Below are 14,171 nucleotides of genomic sequence, written 5' to 3' on the forward strand. Positions count from 1 at the left end.
GCCACGCAAGGCCCACCTGTCAGTCTTTCCTCAGGACCTGCATTGTGGAAGTTGGAAAAGGAAAATGCTTATCAAACCTATTTCTGTCACAACGGGAGGCACACAGGTGACCTCCATGCAACCTTAGAGAAGCCCAGGGACCAGGATGCTAAGCCAGCCTCCCATTCTCATTTCTATGTAGGCACTCCACGGGTTGTACTTTCCCCTCGCGTTCTGGAATTGCCTGCCAAGTGGCTGCTCGTCCTCCTGCTGGCCTGGCTGAGTCCTTCCCCCGTGGGTCTTCAGTAACTTATAGCTATTAGGAAACTCTGGCACCACCAGGGATGGCCAGGATCCAGAACTCTGTGTCCATGCCCCCTTGCCACCTCCTGAGAACTACATCTAGAATTTGCAGGTTCCTGGTGGGGTCCCAGATCCTCCGAGATTGTATGGGAACATTTCCACACCAATATATTTTGGGGATTGGTGTCTTTTAGAAGTGGGAGGAGGTTGAAACAGGGCCTCTCTATTTATCCCAGGCTAGTTTTGAATAAAGATCCTTATGCCCCTGCCTCCTGAGTGTTGGATCGTAGACATGCACCACCACACCCAGTTCTAGAATTTCTCTTTTATTATCAAGAAATCTTTGCAGTATGAAGGGTGCTGAGTAGTTCAGCTGCATCAGCCCTTGCTGTGTATGTGAACATGAGGGAATTAGTTGTCCTTTTATAGGGTGGGATGAGGATCGGCTGAGCTGGAGTGTTTAGGACAGCGACAGTGTCCTAGGGGAGAGCACTGCACTGTTGAGGCCGTGTGTAGAGGCGACACTCCATCCAGGGAGCCTCTGGAAGGGTCTGGAACACTATACCAAAGGGCTTGGTTTTGTCTATGGACGATGGGACCACGTTATCGTTTCAAAGAGGGAATGACTCTGTCCGGGACAGAAGGGCTAGAAGACGGGTGGACTGTGGTGGCACCGGCCAATTAGGAGGATGCAGGCTCCCTGTCCTCTGGGGAGCACAGTCACCCTTTCTCTTCACAAAGCCCTAACTCCGGGTCTTTTCAGTTAACCGCTCCTGCCACTTGGGATTCCCACTTGTCGCTCCCCGTTCTTCTGTCAGATGGCAAGACGGTCCACTCTCTTACCCCCTCTTTTATCTGGGCTCTTTCACTAGAAGGTCAGCCATGGACAGAGGTGTGCTCCTTGCTGTAGCCCCAGAGTCCAGCACAGTCCGGCACACTGTGTGCTCAATGAACATTTGAGTGGATGAAGAATTGGGGATTGGTGTGGGTAGCCCACCATTCCTTCCGCTCAGTTCCCCGGGGCTGTGCCCCATCAGCCGTGAAGCCAAGAGTCTACTGAGCAAAAGTGACTTCAGCTCCCTCGAGTAATCAGTTCTTGTGACACCCCTTAGTCTGTCCATCCACAGGGCTGCTTACTCTTTATTGGGTGTCCTGCCACCCCCCTGCACCCCAGTTGGTGCTGGGTCTTCCTCTCCAGGAACCTCCACACCAGGAGTTGCTTCCTCCTTCCTGCCACAGCTGGAATGACCTGCTCTAGCTGTGTGTGCTTGGGCTAGCAGCCTGGCCTCTCTGATCCTGGGTGTTCTCCCTGAGTATAAAGTCATCTCAGACCGTTAAAGCTGATGTGAAGGCAACACCACCAACTGGCACACCCCGGCCAGTTATTTGGAGAAGAGGGAGGGGCCTCAGAGAGGTGGGGGGTCCAAAGAGCTGGGGGGGGGGCGGCGTCAGGAGTCCAGGGCTCTGGGAGAGATGGGGACTGGGGGAGGGGTGTCTGAGAAGGGTGTGGTCTTGGAATTCAGCTCTGCAGACTAATGGAGAATGGCGCTTCCCCGGGCCCCTGGAAGCTGCTCCCGGCCTGCCTCACGCAGGCTGCAGAACCCTGGCTCTGCAGAATGACCAGAGGCATCGGACCAGGCAATGTCCGCATCTCTTTAATCTCCAGGCCGGTCCGCCCCACCCGACCAACCTCCTGCTCCCCGTCTGTCTGGGTGGAGGCCTAGGACCCCTTCCCCGGGCTCAAGGACTAAGGCACCAGGTGGCTTGAAGCAGGCCGGCGGAACACGGACTCACAAAGGGGACATTGAGGACGGACGCAGACAAGCGTGGTGGACATTGGGCATGGGCGAGGCTCCCACAAGCTCTGGGCGCATCCCGGATGCGGGAAGCCCTGGCCGCAGGCGAAGGGCTGTGGCATGAGGACAGGCGGAGCGACGGGCAGGGCTCTCACTTGTCGCCCTTGCGCGACAGGCACCGCGGGAGGCAAGAGAAAGTCTGTTTGACGCGCGCCAGCAGCGGCAGCGGCCGGTGGGCTTCCCGCGGCACCAGGCGCTGCAGCGTCCCCTCGGAAGCGGCGGAGGACGCTGTGGCCGACGTGGCAGAGGTCGCAGAACCCTGGCGACAGCGCCTGCAGAGAGGCAGCAGCGTGCGTAGTTCCTCCTCGTCGCGGAACGGGCTCTCCCCAAAGCGCTCCTCCAACTGCCGGCGAAGCTGAGGCGGGGAGGGGAAGCGGAGCACAGGTCCAGCTGCCACCAGTTTGCCACCTTCGCCCTCGCCCCCTCCCCACACCTAGCTCTTCTAAGCTCCCTGTTTTCATTCTAAGACTTTACAACACTCACCGAGGCGCCCCGCCTCACATTTGAGGCCCTAACCTCTTCCTAAACCCCACTTACCCTTGACACTCTGTCTTCCAGACTTGCCCCCTGCAAACCGCACTAAACTTCCCTTAAGCCTCTGTTCCCATCCCTGGACTCAAAGACACCACACCCCAGGGGTCTCTTGTCTGTTCCTGGCTTAGGGCAGCCCTGGAATCCAGTGCCACCTTCTGAGAACCTTCCAGCCACTCCATTCCTTTCTCTCCCTCCCTTTCCTAGCTGGCTGAAATATCAAACTGATATTTCCATGTGCTGTCTCCCCAGAGTGCCAAGAGAAGGGACACCTTTGGCCTCAGAAAGACTCTGGTGGAAAAGGATACAGACCCCAAGTGGACAAACTCTGGACTGCCTTGTGTTGGGGACACCTGTGTGTCACAGTCTGGTTCATAAACATCTAAACGCTTTAGTTTAAAAGACAAACAAAACCAAACCTGGAAATCCAGACCAGGTGTGGGTTACCTATGGTGCAATCCCAGTGTTGGGGAGTCTGAGGCAGGAGGATTGTGTATTTGTGACCAAGGTGAGAGTGGAGGGAGGGGACAGGCACAGGGTGGATCACCTCTAATTGGTGCTAAGATCAAAGATGCTTCCCAAGCCTCTCGCAGCCCCAGCCCCAGCCCCAGCCCCAGCCCTGCACAGCAAAGCCTTGCACATAGTCCCTACCTTCTGCGAGTTTCCCCAGCCAAACTCCTCAAGCTGCTGCCTAAAGCCTGGGTTTGGGTTGGCAATGGGCCTGGTGGCCTTGATGGCTTCAAGTATTTCCCGCCAGCCTAGTCCGGTCACCGTCATCACATAGGCGATCACAATGGTGGTACTTCGAGATATACCTGCAAAGCTGGATCCCGGACAACCCCAGGCTTCAGAAAGGTCCCCCTCCCTTCCATATCCCTCCCTGCCAGTTCCCTTGCCTCCCTGGTCCTTCCCCATGCTCGCCCCTTGAGCTCCAACCATGGGAAGCCTGCCTGGATCTGCCTTCCTTGCTCTAAGATTTGCCTATGACATTTCCCTTCCCTCTGAGCAGCACTCACTTCCCCACTCCAAGGGACTGGCTGAGACATCATTCAACAAAGTTCCCCTGATAGTGTTTTTGTTCAGGCACTAAGGTATGGCCAGGAAAAACAAAACAAAACTCATGGCCTCTGCTGCCCTGGAGCTTACAGTATTGTTTGTTGAGATAGTCACTAGGCAAAGCAGCAATTTCAGATGATTGCCTGAAGACAAGATGACTCTGGGGCTTGAAGAGCCATGTATATAAGTAGAGAGGTTTCTTAAATGCGGGCAGGAGAGGTGCTGGGGAGAGGCTCCCTAGGAAGTGAACATCAAGCCGAGTCTTGAAAGACAGGGGTAGACAAGAATGTTATGGAGCTGGGGCAATGGGTGATTGTGGAGGGCTTTTTCAGTGTTTATGTGGCTGAGTTCAATTGCCCACACCACGAGACAAAACAAGACAAAATACTCTAAGAAGAGCGTGCAGCGATCACGAGGTGGAAGGTGGGCTGTGGACTGGAAGATGGCTGACTACAAGGAGAGCTAGGTCATTTTTTCTTTTCTTTTCTTTTTCTTTTTCTGAGCCAGGGTTTCTTTGTGTGGCCCTGGCTGTCCTGGAACTCACTCTATAGACCAGGCTGGCCTTGAACTCACAGAGAGCTACCTATTTCTGCCTTCCAGGTGCTGGAATCAAAGGCACGTGACACAAGCATCCAGCTGGAGACCTAGGTCTTGAGGGAACTAGTCCGTTGGCCCCAGTCAGAGCCCTTGGTGAGATGTCATAGGATGAATACATCCTTTGGGTCAGGGACCCTGGAGAAGACTCAGCCCAAAGTCCCAGCCATGCCAAAGTGAAGAGAGATGGGGATAGAATGAGCAGGTTCCCTGTGTGACCCCACCCAGCTCCTTCAGTAGCCCTGTGAACACGGCATTGATTCCTCCACTTGACAGATAAAGAGACTGAGTCTCAGAAAAACACAGCTCAGGTGCCAGAAGTGATGAACCTCTGGGTGGTCTGTCCCGAGGGACTGTCAGCAGTGTGACAGGCTGGAGGGAACCTGCCCCATGGGATAGGCATGCATGGGGGGAGGGCGCCCCAGAACTCACCAGTGTACAAGGCAGTTACCCCCGTTGAGGCGGCAACTGTGGATAAAGTTGACACATTCTTTGAAGTGCTTTTTGCTGGAGAAGAAAGCAACACGGAAGGGAATGCTGGGGGGGGGGCAGGTCTCTCAGGAGCTGCTTCCCCCTCCCTTACAGTCAGCGGGGGACAGAGACCCTAGATCCTCAGTGCAGCCAGCATGCAGAGTGAAGGGGACACTGCTTGGGAAGGAGGCAGCACAGCAAGCAGAGAGAGGCTGCCCCACCATCTAGTAGGCGCCCCTCCAGCGGACATGGGGAGCGAGCTTCCACTATGGGTATATTCCGGCCTTTCAGGGACGTGGGTATGGGGACAGCAAGGTGCCATTCTCTGGGGCCTGGAGGACCTGGAACGATAGTGAGCCGTGGGCTGGGAGAAGGGCCCCAAAGGGCCAAGCTTCAGCCCGAGTCCATCCCAGTCTTAAGATATCAATGCTAGCAAACCAAACAAGATCCCCGTTTTCCAGAGTCCCTGCAATTACCAGGCCCAGTCCCATGTCCTCAACTCAGGTCACCTCATCTTTGCAAACCCTCGATTCATCACATCCTGCCGTTATGTAGCTCAGAGAGGACAAGTGATTTTGCCAAGGTCACACAGCAGTAAATGCCAAAGCCTGGCTGTGAACCAGGTGTCTTAACTGCAAGCCAGGACGCAGGTCAAGTCTGACCCTCGAATCTGCTGTGCGCTGGGTCCCAGGAGACAGGACGCTTTCTCCACATGACAGCAGAGCAGGCTGAGGCTCTGGAGGGGACATGTTGCAAGGGCATGGTGGAAACAGACTCAGTCTGTCTCTGGGTGTCCTTTCTGGTCTGAACGTTCTATGCCCTCATCTCCACCCCAGGGACAGCTCTCCGTCAGCTGGTGGCCCATCAGGGGGAACTTACATGGGTACCTCAGGAGCATCAGCGACTGAGATTCGAAGGTACGTGATATCCTGCAGGGATAAAACACAAACTCAGACGGTAGTGCCTTGCCTGTACCCCTTCCCGAGCTGCTACGGCCAGGGTGACCCCAGACCGTTCCTGCTCCTCTCTGGGCCACCATTGTTTCCTGTCCACAAAGAAGCAGGTACTATCTGTATGGAACTGTCAGCTCTCTCTGTGAAGACAGTGTCGTCACCCACAGGTGCCATGGACGTGAGGACTTGGAAACAGGGAAGGTGTTTTTTTGAGGATTCTCCTCCCAGCAGGGATTGCAAAGTTATGCAGTGAAAAGTGCACAGCTCATTTTTCTTGAAGAGTGTGAACTCTGAAAAGAACAGTCGGGCATAGTAACCTGACCACAGACCTGTAATCCTAGCACTCAGGAGGCTGAGGCAGGAGGATGATGAGTGAGAGGCCAGCCTGGGCTACCACAGCAAGTCATGTCTCAAAAGACAAACAAACAACACACACACATACCTACACACACACACCACCACCAGACACCACCACCACAACCACCACAACCAAAAACCACCACTACTACCACCAGACACCACCACCACCTCCAGACACCACCACCACAACCACCACCACCACCACCACCACCACCACCAGACACCTCCATCAACAACAGCTTCATGAACTGGTCTGATAGGCTTTGCTTCCTGCTGAAGTTCCACACAAGGATATTTCTGTCCACAACCCAAACATTTCCCTGCTATTTCTCAAAGATTTTGCTCAACACTTTGTTACTTCACACAGCCCTTTTCAGGTGCCTGGTCTGCTGTTGGCTGTGGCTCCTAAAGGACACAGGACTTGCTCTCTTGTGTCCACAGAGATTTGTCCCATCCCTTTCCAAGAGTTTCAAGGTCATAGAATCCCACATTGTTTGCAAGATCTGCAGTTTCACTTCTCAGTGTGTTTGGCTGTAGGTTGGCCTGGTACCATCAAACCCTGCCTGCTGAACTCCCAGATGGGAAGGACGGCTGCTGGTGAGGTGTTGGGGCAGGGCGCTTTTCCTAAGCACTCATTTCTTAATAAACACATTAATAACTTGGAAAGCCTGCCTGTGCAATCTGTTCAGACTACATACTCCAGTGCTCCAGAATGAGGCTGCCCTAGAATGCAAAATCAGATTGCACTGTCCTGGAAATTTCTTCATAGACCATGAAAGTCATAGATTATTGTCAGCTGCCCTTAGAGACCATTAAATTTGACAGGTGACCAATAAACAAACAAGTTCAAGGCCCAGAGAGGATGAAAGACCCCGCCCAAGGTCATCACAGCAAGTGTGTGGGCAGATTCTGTCATTTTTATAAACATAAAACATTTATTTTATGTGTACAAGTGTTCTGCTTGCGTGCATGTATGTATACTGTTTGTGTGCCCAGTCCCCATTAGATCTCTCTGGAACTGGAGTTTACAGTGTGAGTTGCCACGTGGGTGCTAGGAACCAAGCCTGGGTCTCTTATGAGAACAAGTGCTCTTAACCACTGAGCCATCTCTCTAGCCCCCTACAGCCTGTTTGTTTGTTTTTATCTCAGATCTTCAGAGCCTTTTCAATTAAGGATTGCTATGAGATCTCTAGGGTTAGATGGCCTAGGTTCAAATTCTAGTTGGTCAGCTTCTTCACCATTTGACCTTACATGAGTTCACTTACCTCTGTGGCCTCAGTTGCCAAACAGGGATGCTAAAACAGTCCAGGGAGGCTGAATGAGTCAGCTGGGGTCAAGATGGCTGTTCAAGGACTATGGCCCAAGAACAGAGCATTTGCCTGGCGTGTCTGACACTCTGGGCTGCAGTTCCAGTACTAGAAAGTCGGGATGGGGTGGGGTGCAGTCCCGGTCCTACGGCTTGCCCTCCCCACCTATAAGCCTGGAACGGGGAGCTTAGATACCTGCAGCAGAGGTTGGGGTGATTCATGGATAGAGATGATGTGTGTGATCTTATTCCGGCCTAGCTGATCAGGGTCTTTGGCATCTGAAAGAAACAGGACACTTGAGCCACATTGGCAGATGGGACTAATTTATTCCTAAGGGCCAAGTGCAGAGAAAGCCAGTGTCCAGCTTGCCTCCTCACCCCTCCCTTCAGCTTGACCCACTCCCCCTGCCCACTGGCTTGCCTGTTCCTTCCCTGCCTATGGGGCACCCATCAGAGACAGGTTGGTGTTCCCCATCTCTGTGTTGTTTTTCTTCCCATCCCAGACCCCTAACTCAGAAATTCTACTTCTAGGGATCTGTGGACAGAGAGCGGGTACACATGGAGGCTGAAGTTCTCTCCAGCTCTGTTATTGCAGAAGCAGCTAAATGTTTGGAGCAACCGAATGTCAACCAAAAAGGGACAGAACGAAAAAACAAGTACAACTGTACTTTGGACTCCTGTGCCACAATTAAAATGACCCCCAGGAGCTGATGTATGAGGTCGTCACCAATATATGTTTTAAGTGGGACATGTCCCTTCCTGAACAGCATGCAGAATGAGGTCCCATTTGTTTGAAATATTCCATCTGTATCGACAATAGCTGACAAAATGCCCCTTAGGACTGTCGGTGGTCATCTCTGGGGAGTGAGATGTGCCGGCATGTACCTTTTAGAACTAGGATAAATCGCACGCAGTCCTTATTCCCATACCCCTGCTTCCTCATTCACCAAATGCTCCCCATATGCCCGCTATGTGCGCTGAGTCTGGGGTCAACTTCATGGCTCTTGTCCTGGAGGAACTAACACACGGCTAAGCTGAATCCTCTCAGAAATCAATGTGGGAGGAGCTGCTGAGGAGGCTCCTAGGGAGGAAGGAGCCAGGACTGTGGGGTGGGTCACCTGCGTCTTCTCTGTGCCTTTTCCACCTTGGGTCCCCAGGCCTTGAGCCAGCCTGTCTCAGCACATTTTCCACCACCAAGTCAAAGGTCTATGTCCAGTTCTGGCTCCTGACCACCAGCCTGGGGGCCTGTGAAGGCAGGGTTGGGGAGGGCACTGCCCCTCCCCCACAGAAGGTTGTGGAAGGGATAGTGGGAGAAAAAGGCAGACACCTGCAGGTTTGCCACCCCCTGGCTTGAGGCTGCCTGGCCGTTCCACTTAGGACTCTGCTTACAGGAGCCCGTCCAGCATCCTTTTCAGAACCCCAGCTTAGCCATACCTCCAGGCAGACCTCAACAAAAACTATGGAAAAGCCCTTGGGGGCTGGTAGGCCTCATGCCGAGGAGCTGGGCGAGGAGACCCTGAGCCCTTTGTGCAGGCCTTAGCCTGTTGGTGAACCTTGGGGAAAGGTTGAACTAGGATCTTTCCAGCCTGGAGACTGCTCGCTCTTGCACCCCCCAATCCTCCTTGAGTCTTTTTTCCTCCCAGCCTCGCATCCTTCCCTCCCCCCATTCCATTCTTGAGAGCGTCTAAGTTGTCTGGGCCTGAGTGTGAACAGTGGACACAGGCCTGGGACAGAGTGGAAAGTGCTCACCAATGAAGTTTCCAAGGTAGAGTCCAGGAAGTACCTGGAGGAAGGACAGCAGGGGTCAGGGGGCAGGCTGCACCCCTTCCCACCCATGGTAGCTGGGGCCCGCAGCTCTTCTCTATTGGTGATGGGACCCCAGGAAGCCATCTCCCTGATAGGTCTGGGTGCTGCGTGAGGGGTCTTGGGCCTCTGGCAAGGATGCAAGAACAGGCAATGAATTAACCACAGGAGGGGTCAGGAGAGCTCAGCTTGGGGACAGACAGAAGAGGAGGGATGGGTAGAAAGTCCCAGGTAGAGATCAGAAAGGGGCACAAGAGTGAACCCCGGACAGAGGGGATTGCGGCAGGCACAGGTGGAAGGCCATGCGGAGCAGAGCGAGAAGAACAGAAGAGACACCAGAGTCCAGCAATCTCAGACCCACACAGACACAGCGAGGCACAGAGAATAAGGCGCTCTCAGAGAGGCCAGCGAAAGACACAGCAAGAGTCAGAGTCGCGCAGAGGACAGACAGGCACAGGCGGTGGCAGAGAAAGGCAGAGGGAGTCTCTGAGGGCAGCGTGACAGAGATGTGGCATACATCTCGGAACGAGAGCAGAAGGTCAGCGACCCGTCCTGGGCCCGGCCGCGGGGCGGGAACGGCCAGGTGTAGCGGGGGTTCCCCCTACCTTGGTCATGCCATTCCCCATGATCCCGAGGCCGGGTGGCCGGGCGCACCCCCAGCTCGGCGCCTGGAAAACGCTGGGTTCACAGCTGCCCAGCTGGCCCCAGGCCCAGAGCCCGCAGCCTGATGGGGATCCAGGGGCCCGGCGTCCACGGCCCTGCCCAGCCCTGCCCAGTCGCCGGTGCCACTGCCCGCCGACCCCCGGCCCCGGAGGAAAGTGATGGAGCCGCCGCCGCCGCCGCCGCCGCTGCCACCGCCGCAGGCTCCTCCTACCCCCTCGGTCATGTGGGGCCCCCCTCCCCCGTGGATCGTGGCGGGGGCCGGACAAAGCCCCAGTGTGCGGGGCCCACGGCCCGCGGGACAACGGCAGCTTGTTGCGGCCGCGTGGGACGCCACCTCCGGAGGTGGGGGCGGGGCGTCCCCCCCACCCTGGCACCGTCAGGCGCAGCGTTGTAGGGGAATGTGGTGGGGAGCCCCCAACGGGGCCCAGACACTCAGTTTGCGGCTGTGCCTGCACCTGCCCTCAGCTGGGGGCAAAGTAGCCAGCTTTTCTTTAGTATGGAGTTTAGTATGGAGGCTGGACTCATTGCTAAGGGCTCTGCTGCTCGGTTTTTGTTTGGGACAAGAAATAAGAAAAAAAAAATTCCTTCCATTCTATCCCCCAGCTCATGAAGCCATCCTAGCAGCCATCCTCCCCATTCCCACGCATCCCCCCATCCAGGTCTACTCATCCGTTCTTTCCATTTACCCATCCATTCATTCACCTTCATCTGCCTTCCCTTCCATTCATGTGCATCAGTCCACCCGTTCGCTCATCTCTCATCTTCTCTCTCTCCCTCCCATCCATCCTCACATCATCCGTCAGTCCACTCTCTCAACCTTCCTATCTCCTACCTACCCTTCATACTCTGGTCCCCAGGAGATGGTGCCATGTGGGTGATTCTGCTAGGCCCCCAGGCATGACTGCCATTAGAGGCCTGAAGAAATCAGGAGTCAATGTGGAGAAGAGGGAGGTATAAAAAGGCTCCAGTCACCCGGATCCTGGCCCTCAGAAAACTGCAACAAGATGTCCACAGTTCAGCCCGCGTTCACACTTACTTGTTGAATAATCTGAGACCATCCCCCTTCAGCTGATGCTATCTGCACAGGCACGCTAAAGGGGCTTAGGCACCTCCTGTGGTGACAGGACAGAAACAGCTGCGCCTGCTTTGTGCCTATGGCCGGCACAGCTGTCCTTCTAAGGGACTGCAGGGGCCTGTTCACACGGGCAGGGACAGAGAATCTGTTCAAGTGCAATTGGAGAAAAAGAAACCCATTCTTTAGGTTTCTCCCTTCCTTGAGTTCACAGTGAATGTGGGGTGTCTGACTCAGCGTTCTCTGTTTTCATAAAACACAAATTAGCCCACAAATATTTAACAAGCAGTAGGGACTAGGGACACAGTCATGGGAAGAGATAAAGGCAGTTCTTCCCTTCGGTAGGGAGCAGTCTAGACCTCAGTCTCTGAAGCAGTGGGTTTGGCTCAAACTGTATGTGTGATGGTTGTGAAAATTTTGGCAACAGTAAAGGTTTCTAACTATGTAGTAATTAAACATCCCAAAGCAGCCCCCTAGTGAGTCTGGGGTCTTTCAGACAGCAGTCACCTGTGTGGCTGCGTAACATTCCTGCAGTCTTGTTCTTGAATCTGCTGCTCTGTCCACACCACCCATGAACACCTCGGGCCAGAGTTGAGATTCTGGTGTGTTAAGAACTGCAGAGGCTTTACTGTACAGACTACTTAATTAACCGGAGGAAAGACTCAATATTTTCCTGCCATTATTCCTCAACATGTGTCAAACTAAAATATCTTCGGATTATGTTACACTGAAATGTTTTTTTTTAAAATTCTGATCGAGTTCCTGAATTCAATTTCCTAAGAATTATTACATGAATTTTGGATTGGGATTAGGACAGATTTTTTTCTGACATTTGTGCTACATATTTATACAAAGTAGCATTCTCAGCATTGATGATTATAACATTAAAATATCAAACCTGAAAAATATCCTATGGTATCAAATATTCAGCCAAGATTTTGTCCTTTATGCAGAAATTAAAGCAGTACATGATCTCATTAGGATGCATGTTTGTTAGAGGCCTTTATATGTGATAAAATTGTATGTAGTTTAAACATATTTTAAAATAGATTGTTTTATGATTTATTATCAGTAAATTTTTAGTTTGTATACCTACTAGATACGCTTATATGCCCAGGAGTTCTTTCTTACAAGGAAAAAGGACTGGATACAGCTCAGCTGATAGTGTTTGTCTGGCAGACATGAGCCCTGGGGTTTGAATCCCAGCACTGCACTCGTAACCTTCTGCAATCTGGCACTTGGGAGGCAGAGGTGGCAGGATCAGAACAGCAAGTGTGAGGCCAGCCTGGATTACAAGAATCCCTGTCTCAGAAACAAAGAAACCCAAACCAAAAAGCGGCAGGGATCACAAAATGGAAAAAATCTAAGAGGCCTTGGGCCCGTCCCTCCATGAGGTACAACACGTGTTCATGTATAAAGGGAAAATTTCCAGCACTCACATGAAGACAGTGGATGCAAATTAATGGTTGATAATGTTTTGGTTTAATTCAGTGTATCCAGATACTATCATTCTAGTCAGTGGGTAGAAATTATTGATGATGTGTTAAGTCTTCAAAATGTAGTGTGTGGTGTCCACTTTGGACTCATCTCAGACAATCTGTGTGGCAGATGCTGGTAGCCTCTTGTGCTTAATATCAAACAAAACTCCTGTCCCAGATCTAGGCAAGAAGGCCAAGAAAAACTGCGGACAGATTCTGCACTTACTGAAGGCCACAGCTGATAAACAAAGCAGGACCGGCCAAGAGAACCTCTCTGAAAGGCAACATTGGAGCTGAGACCTAGCACAGCTACTGCAAGAGCAGAGAAGGACAGAAAGCACCATAGAGGCCCGTGCTTGGGAGAGGGTGGCCTGCGGGCAGAGCAGGTACAGTTGGAGCAGAGGGAGCTGAGGCAGGGGCATGACATGGGCTGAAGAGCGCAGTCAGGTCCCCTGCATAAAGAACCCTCCATGGCACAATTAGGCTTAGCATTGGTTTCTCTTCTGTGGAACAGAAATCCAAAGGGAAACTCTAACCCAGGGCCATGACATCTGGTTTGAAGGGTTTAAGTCCTTCACTGTGTCCCCCACTGGCCCTCCTCTTAGGGAAGCCATCAAGGAGGCCTGGGCAGCTGTGCAGGTGGGAGATGAAGACAACTTGGGATGGGGCAGACAAAGAGGCTGCAAAGAGGGGGCACTCGCTATGTGTGACGATTTAAGGGCATGGCTGACACGGTATGCAGACAGGGGCAGGTAGGGAAGGAGTGGACCCCTAGGTTCCCTGACGTGAAAAAATCTTATGTCTGCCACAAAAAGGAAAACATCAATAATTCAACATGTGGGTATTGGATGTCAAGTTCTAGTGGAAAGTCACACCAAAGATGTGCTGATGTTGGCTGAGTCTCCCCAGAAGGCCTGGCCCCTGACGGCGCAGAGACGCTGGTAAGTGGCCTGTGGAGGTATGCACTTGTAACTACAGCACTTGGAAGACATGCAGGAGAATCAGGCTATCTTGTGAACTTGAGCCAGCCTAGATTGTATGAAATCTTGTCTCAAATACACACATCCTGGGGGTGTGGGGATGATAAAAGACCTCAGAGACAAGGCCCCATATCAGAGCCCTAGGTGGGAGGGCTGATTTTCTTAGGTTATTTCATCTATAAAGGGGCAGCCCCAGTAGCTCTTTGTGTCCCTGCTTGGTACTTAGAGGGAATGAACAAGTCACACATATGAGAGCCCTCTGCGTGGTAAAAGCCCCGAGGAGAAAAAGTGAGGAAGTTACTAGACACCGCACATTTAATAGCTATCACTGTTTGCTCTGCGAGGGAGAACTAAGGAAAAGCTCCACTTCCTTCAATGAATCACGAAGTGACGGCTTCACAGAAATTCAGCTAAAACACAGGTCTCCCCGGGAATCGATCCATGCTCCCCGGAAACCCATCCATGCTCCCTGTGGTAAGCAAAATGATGGCTCTCAAAGATGTCCGCATGCTGGCCGCTGTCAACTCTGACTATGTTGTGTTATACAGGAGGGGGCAGGTTAAGGCTGGAGCTGGATGAAAGTCATGAATCAACTGGGATGAGGTGGAAGGATGCTTGTGTGTCCAGGGAAACCCTGATCGAATGTTCTCACAGGTGCCAGGGAGGCAGGGCGATGGGGTTGGAGGAAGCAGAGGGACAGGGGTCTGGTGTCGAGGGTGGAAGGGAGCTGTGGTGAGACAACTGTATTCCTGAGCTGTTTTTCACA

At 52.9% G+C, this 14,171-nt stretch overlaps 1 protein-coding gene across 3 annotated transcripts; it reads right to left on the minus strand.

Moving 5' to 3' along the window:
• Positions 1–592: 592 nt before the first annotated feature.
• Dusp15 (dual specificity phosphatase 15) lies at positions 593–10,974 on the minus strand. 3 transcript variants are annotated; one of them, XM_075962527.1, is made up of 7 exons: positions 9,818–10,076; positions 9,159–9,192; positions 7,606–7,688; positions 5,670–5,719; positions 4,752–4,826; positions 3,321–3,492; positions 593–2,493 (listed from the first exon to the last, which is right to left on the minus strand). In XM_075962527.1, the coding sequence occupies exons 1-7, from the start codon at positions 9,836–9,838 to the stop codon at positions 2,230–2,232; spliced, it is 699 nt and encodes a 232-aa protein (XP_075818642.1). In that variant the 5' UTR covers positions 9,839–10,076; the 3' UTR covers positions 593–2,229. The 3 variants fall into 3 exon arrangements, with proteins under 3 accessions (XP_075818642.1, XP_075818643.1, XP_075818644.1); XM_075962528.1 differs by lacking the exons at positions 9,159–9,192; positions 9,818–10,076 and adding an exon at positions 10,912–10,974; XM_075962529.1 differs by lacking the exons at positions 9,159–9,192; positions 9,818–10,076 and adding an exon at positions 8,528–8,544.
• Between the last annotated feature and the right edge of the window lie 3,197 nt (positions 10,975–14,171).

This window comes from Microtus pennsylvanicus, chromosome 2 (assembly GCF_037038515.1).
Source record: "Microtus pennsylvanicus isolate mMicPen1 chromosome 2, mMicPen1.hap1, whole genome shotgun sequence".
NCBI lineage: Eukaryota > Metazoa > Chordata > Mammalia > Rodentia > Cricetidae > Microtus > Microtus pennsylvanicus.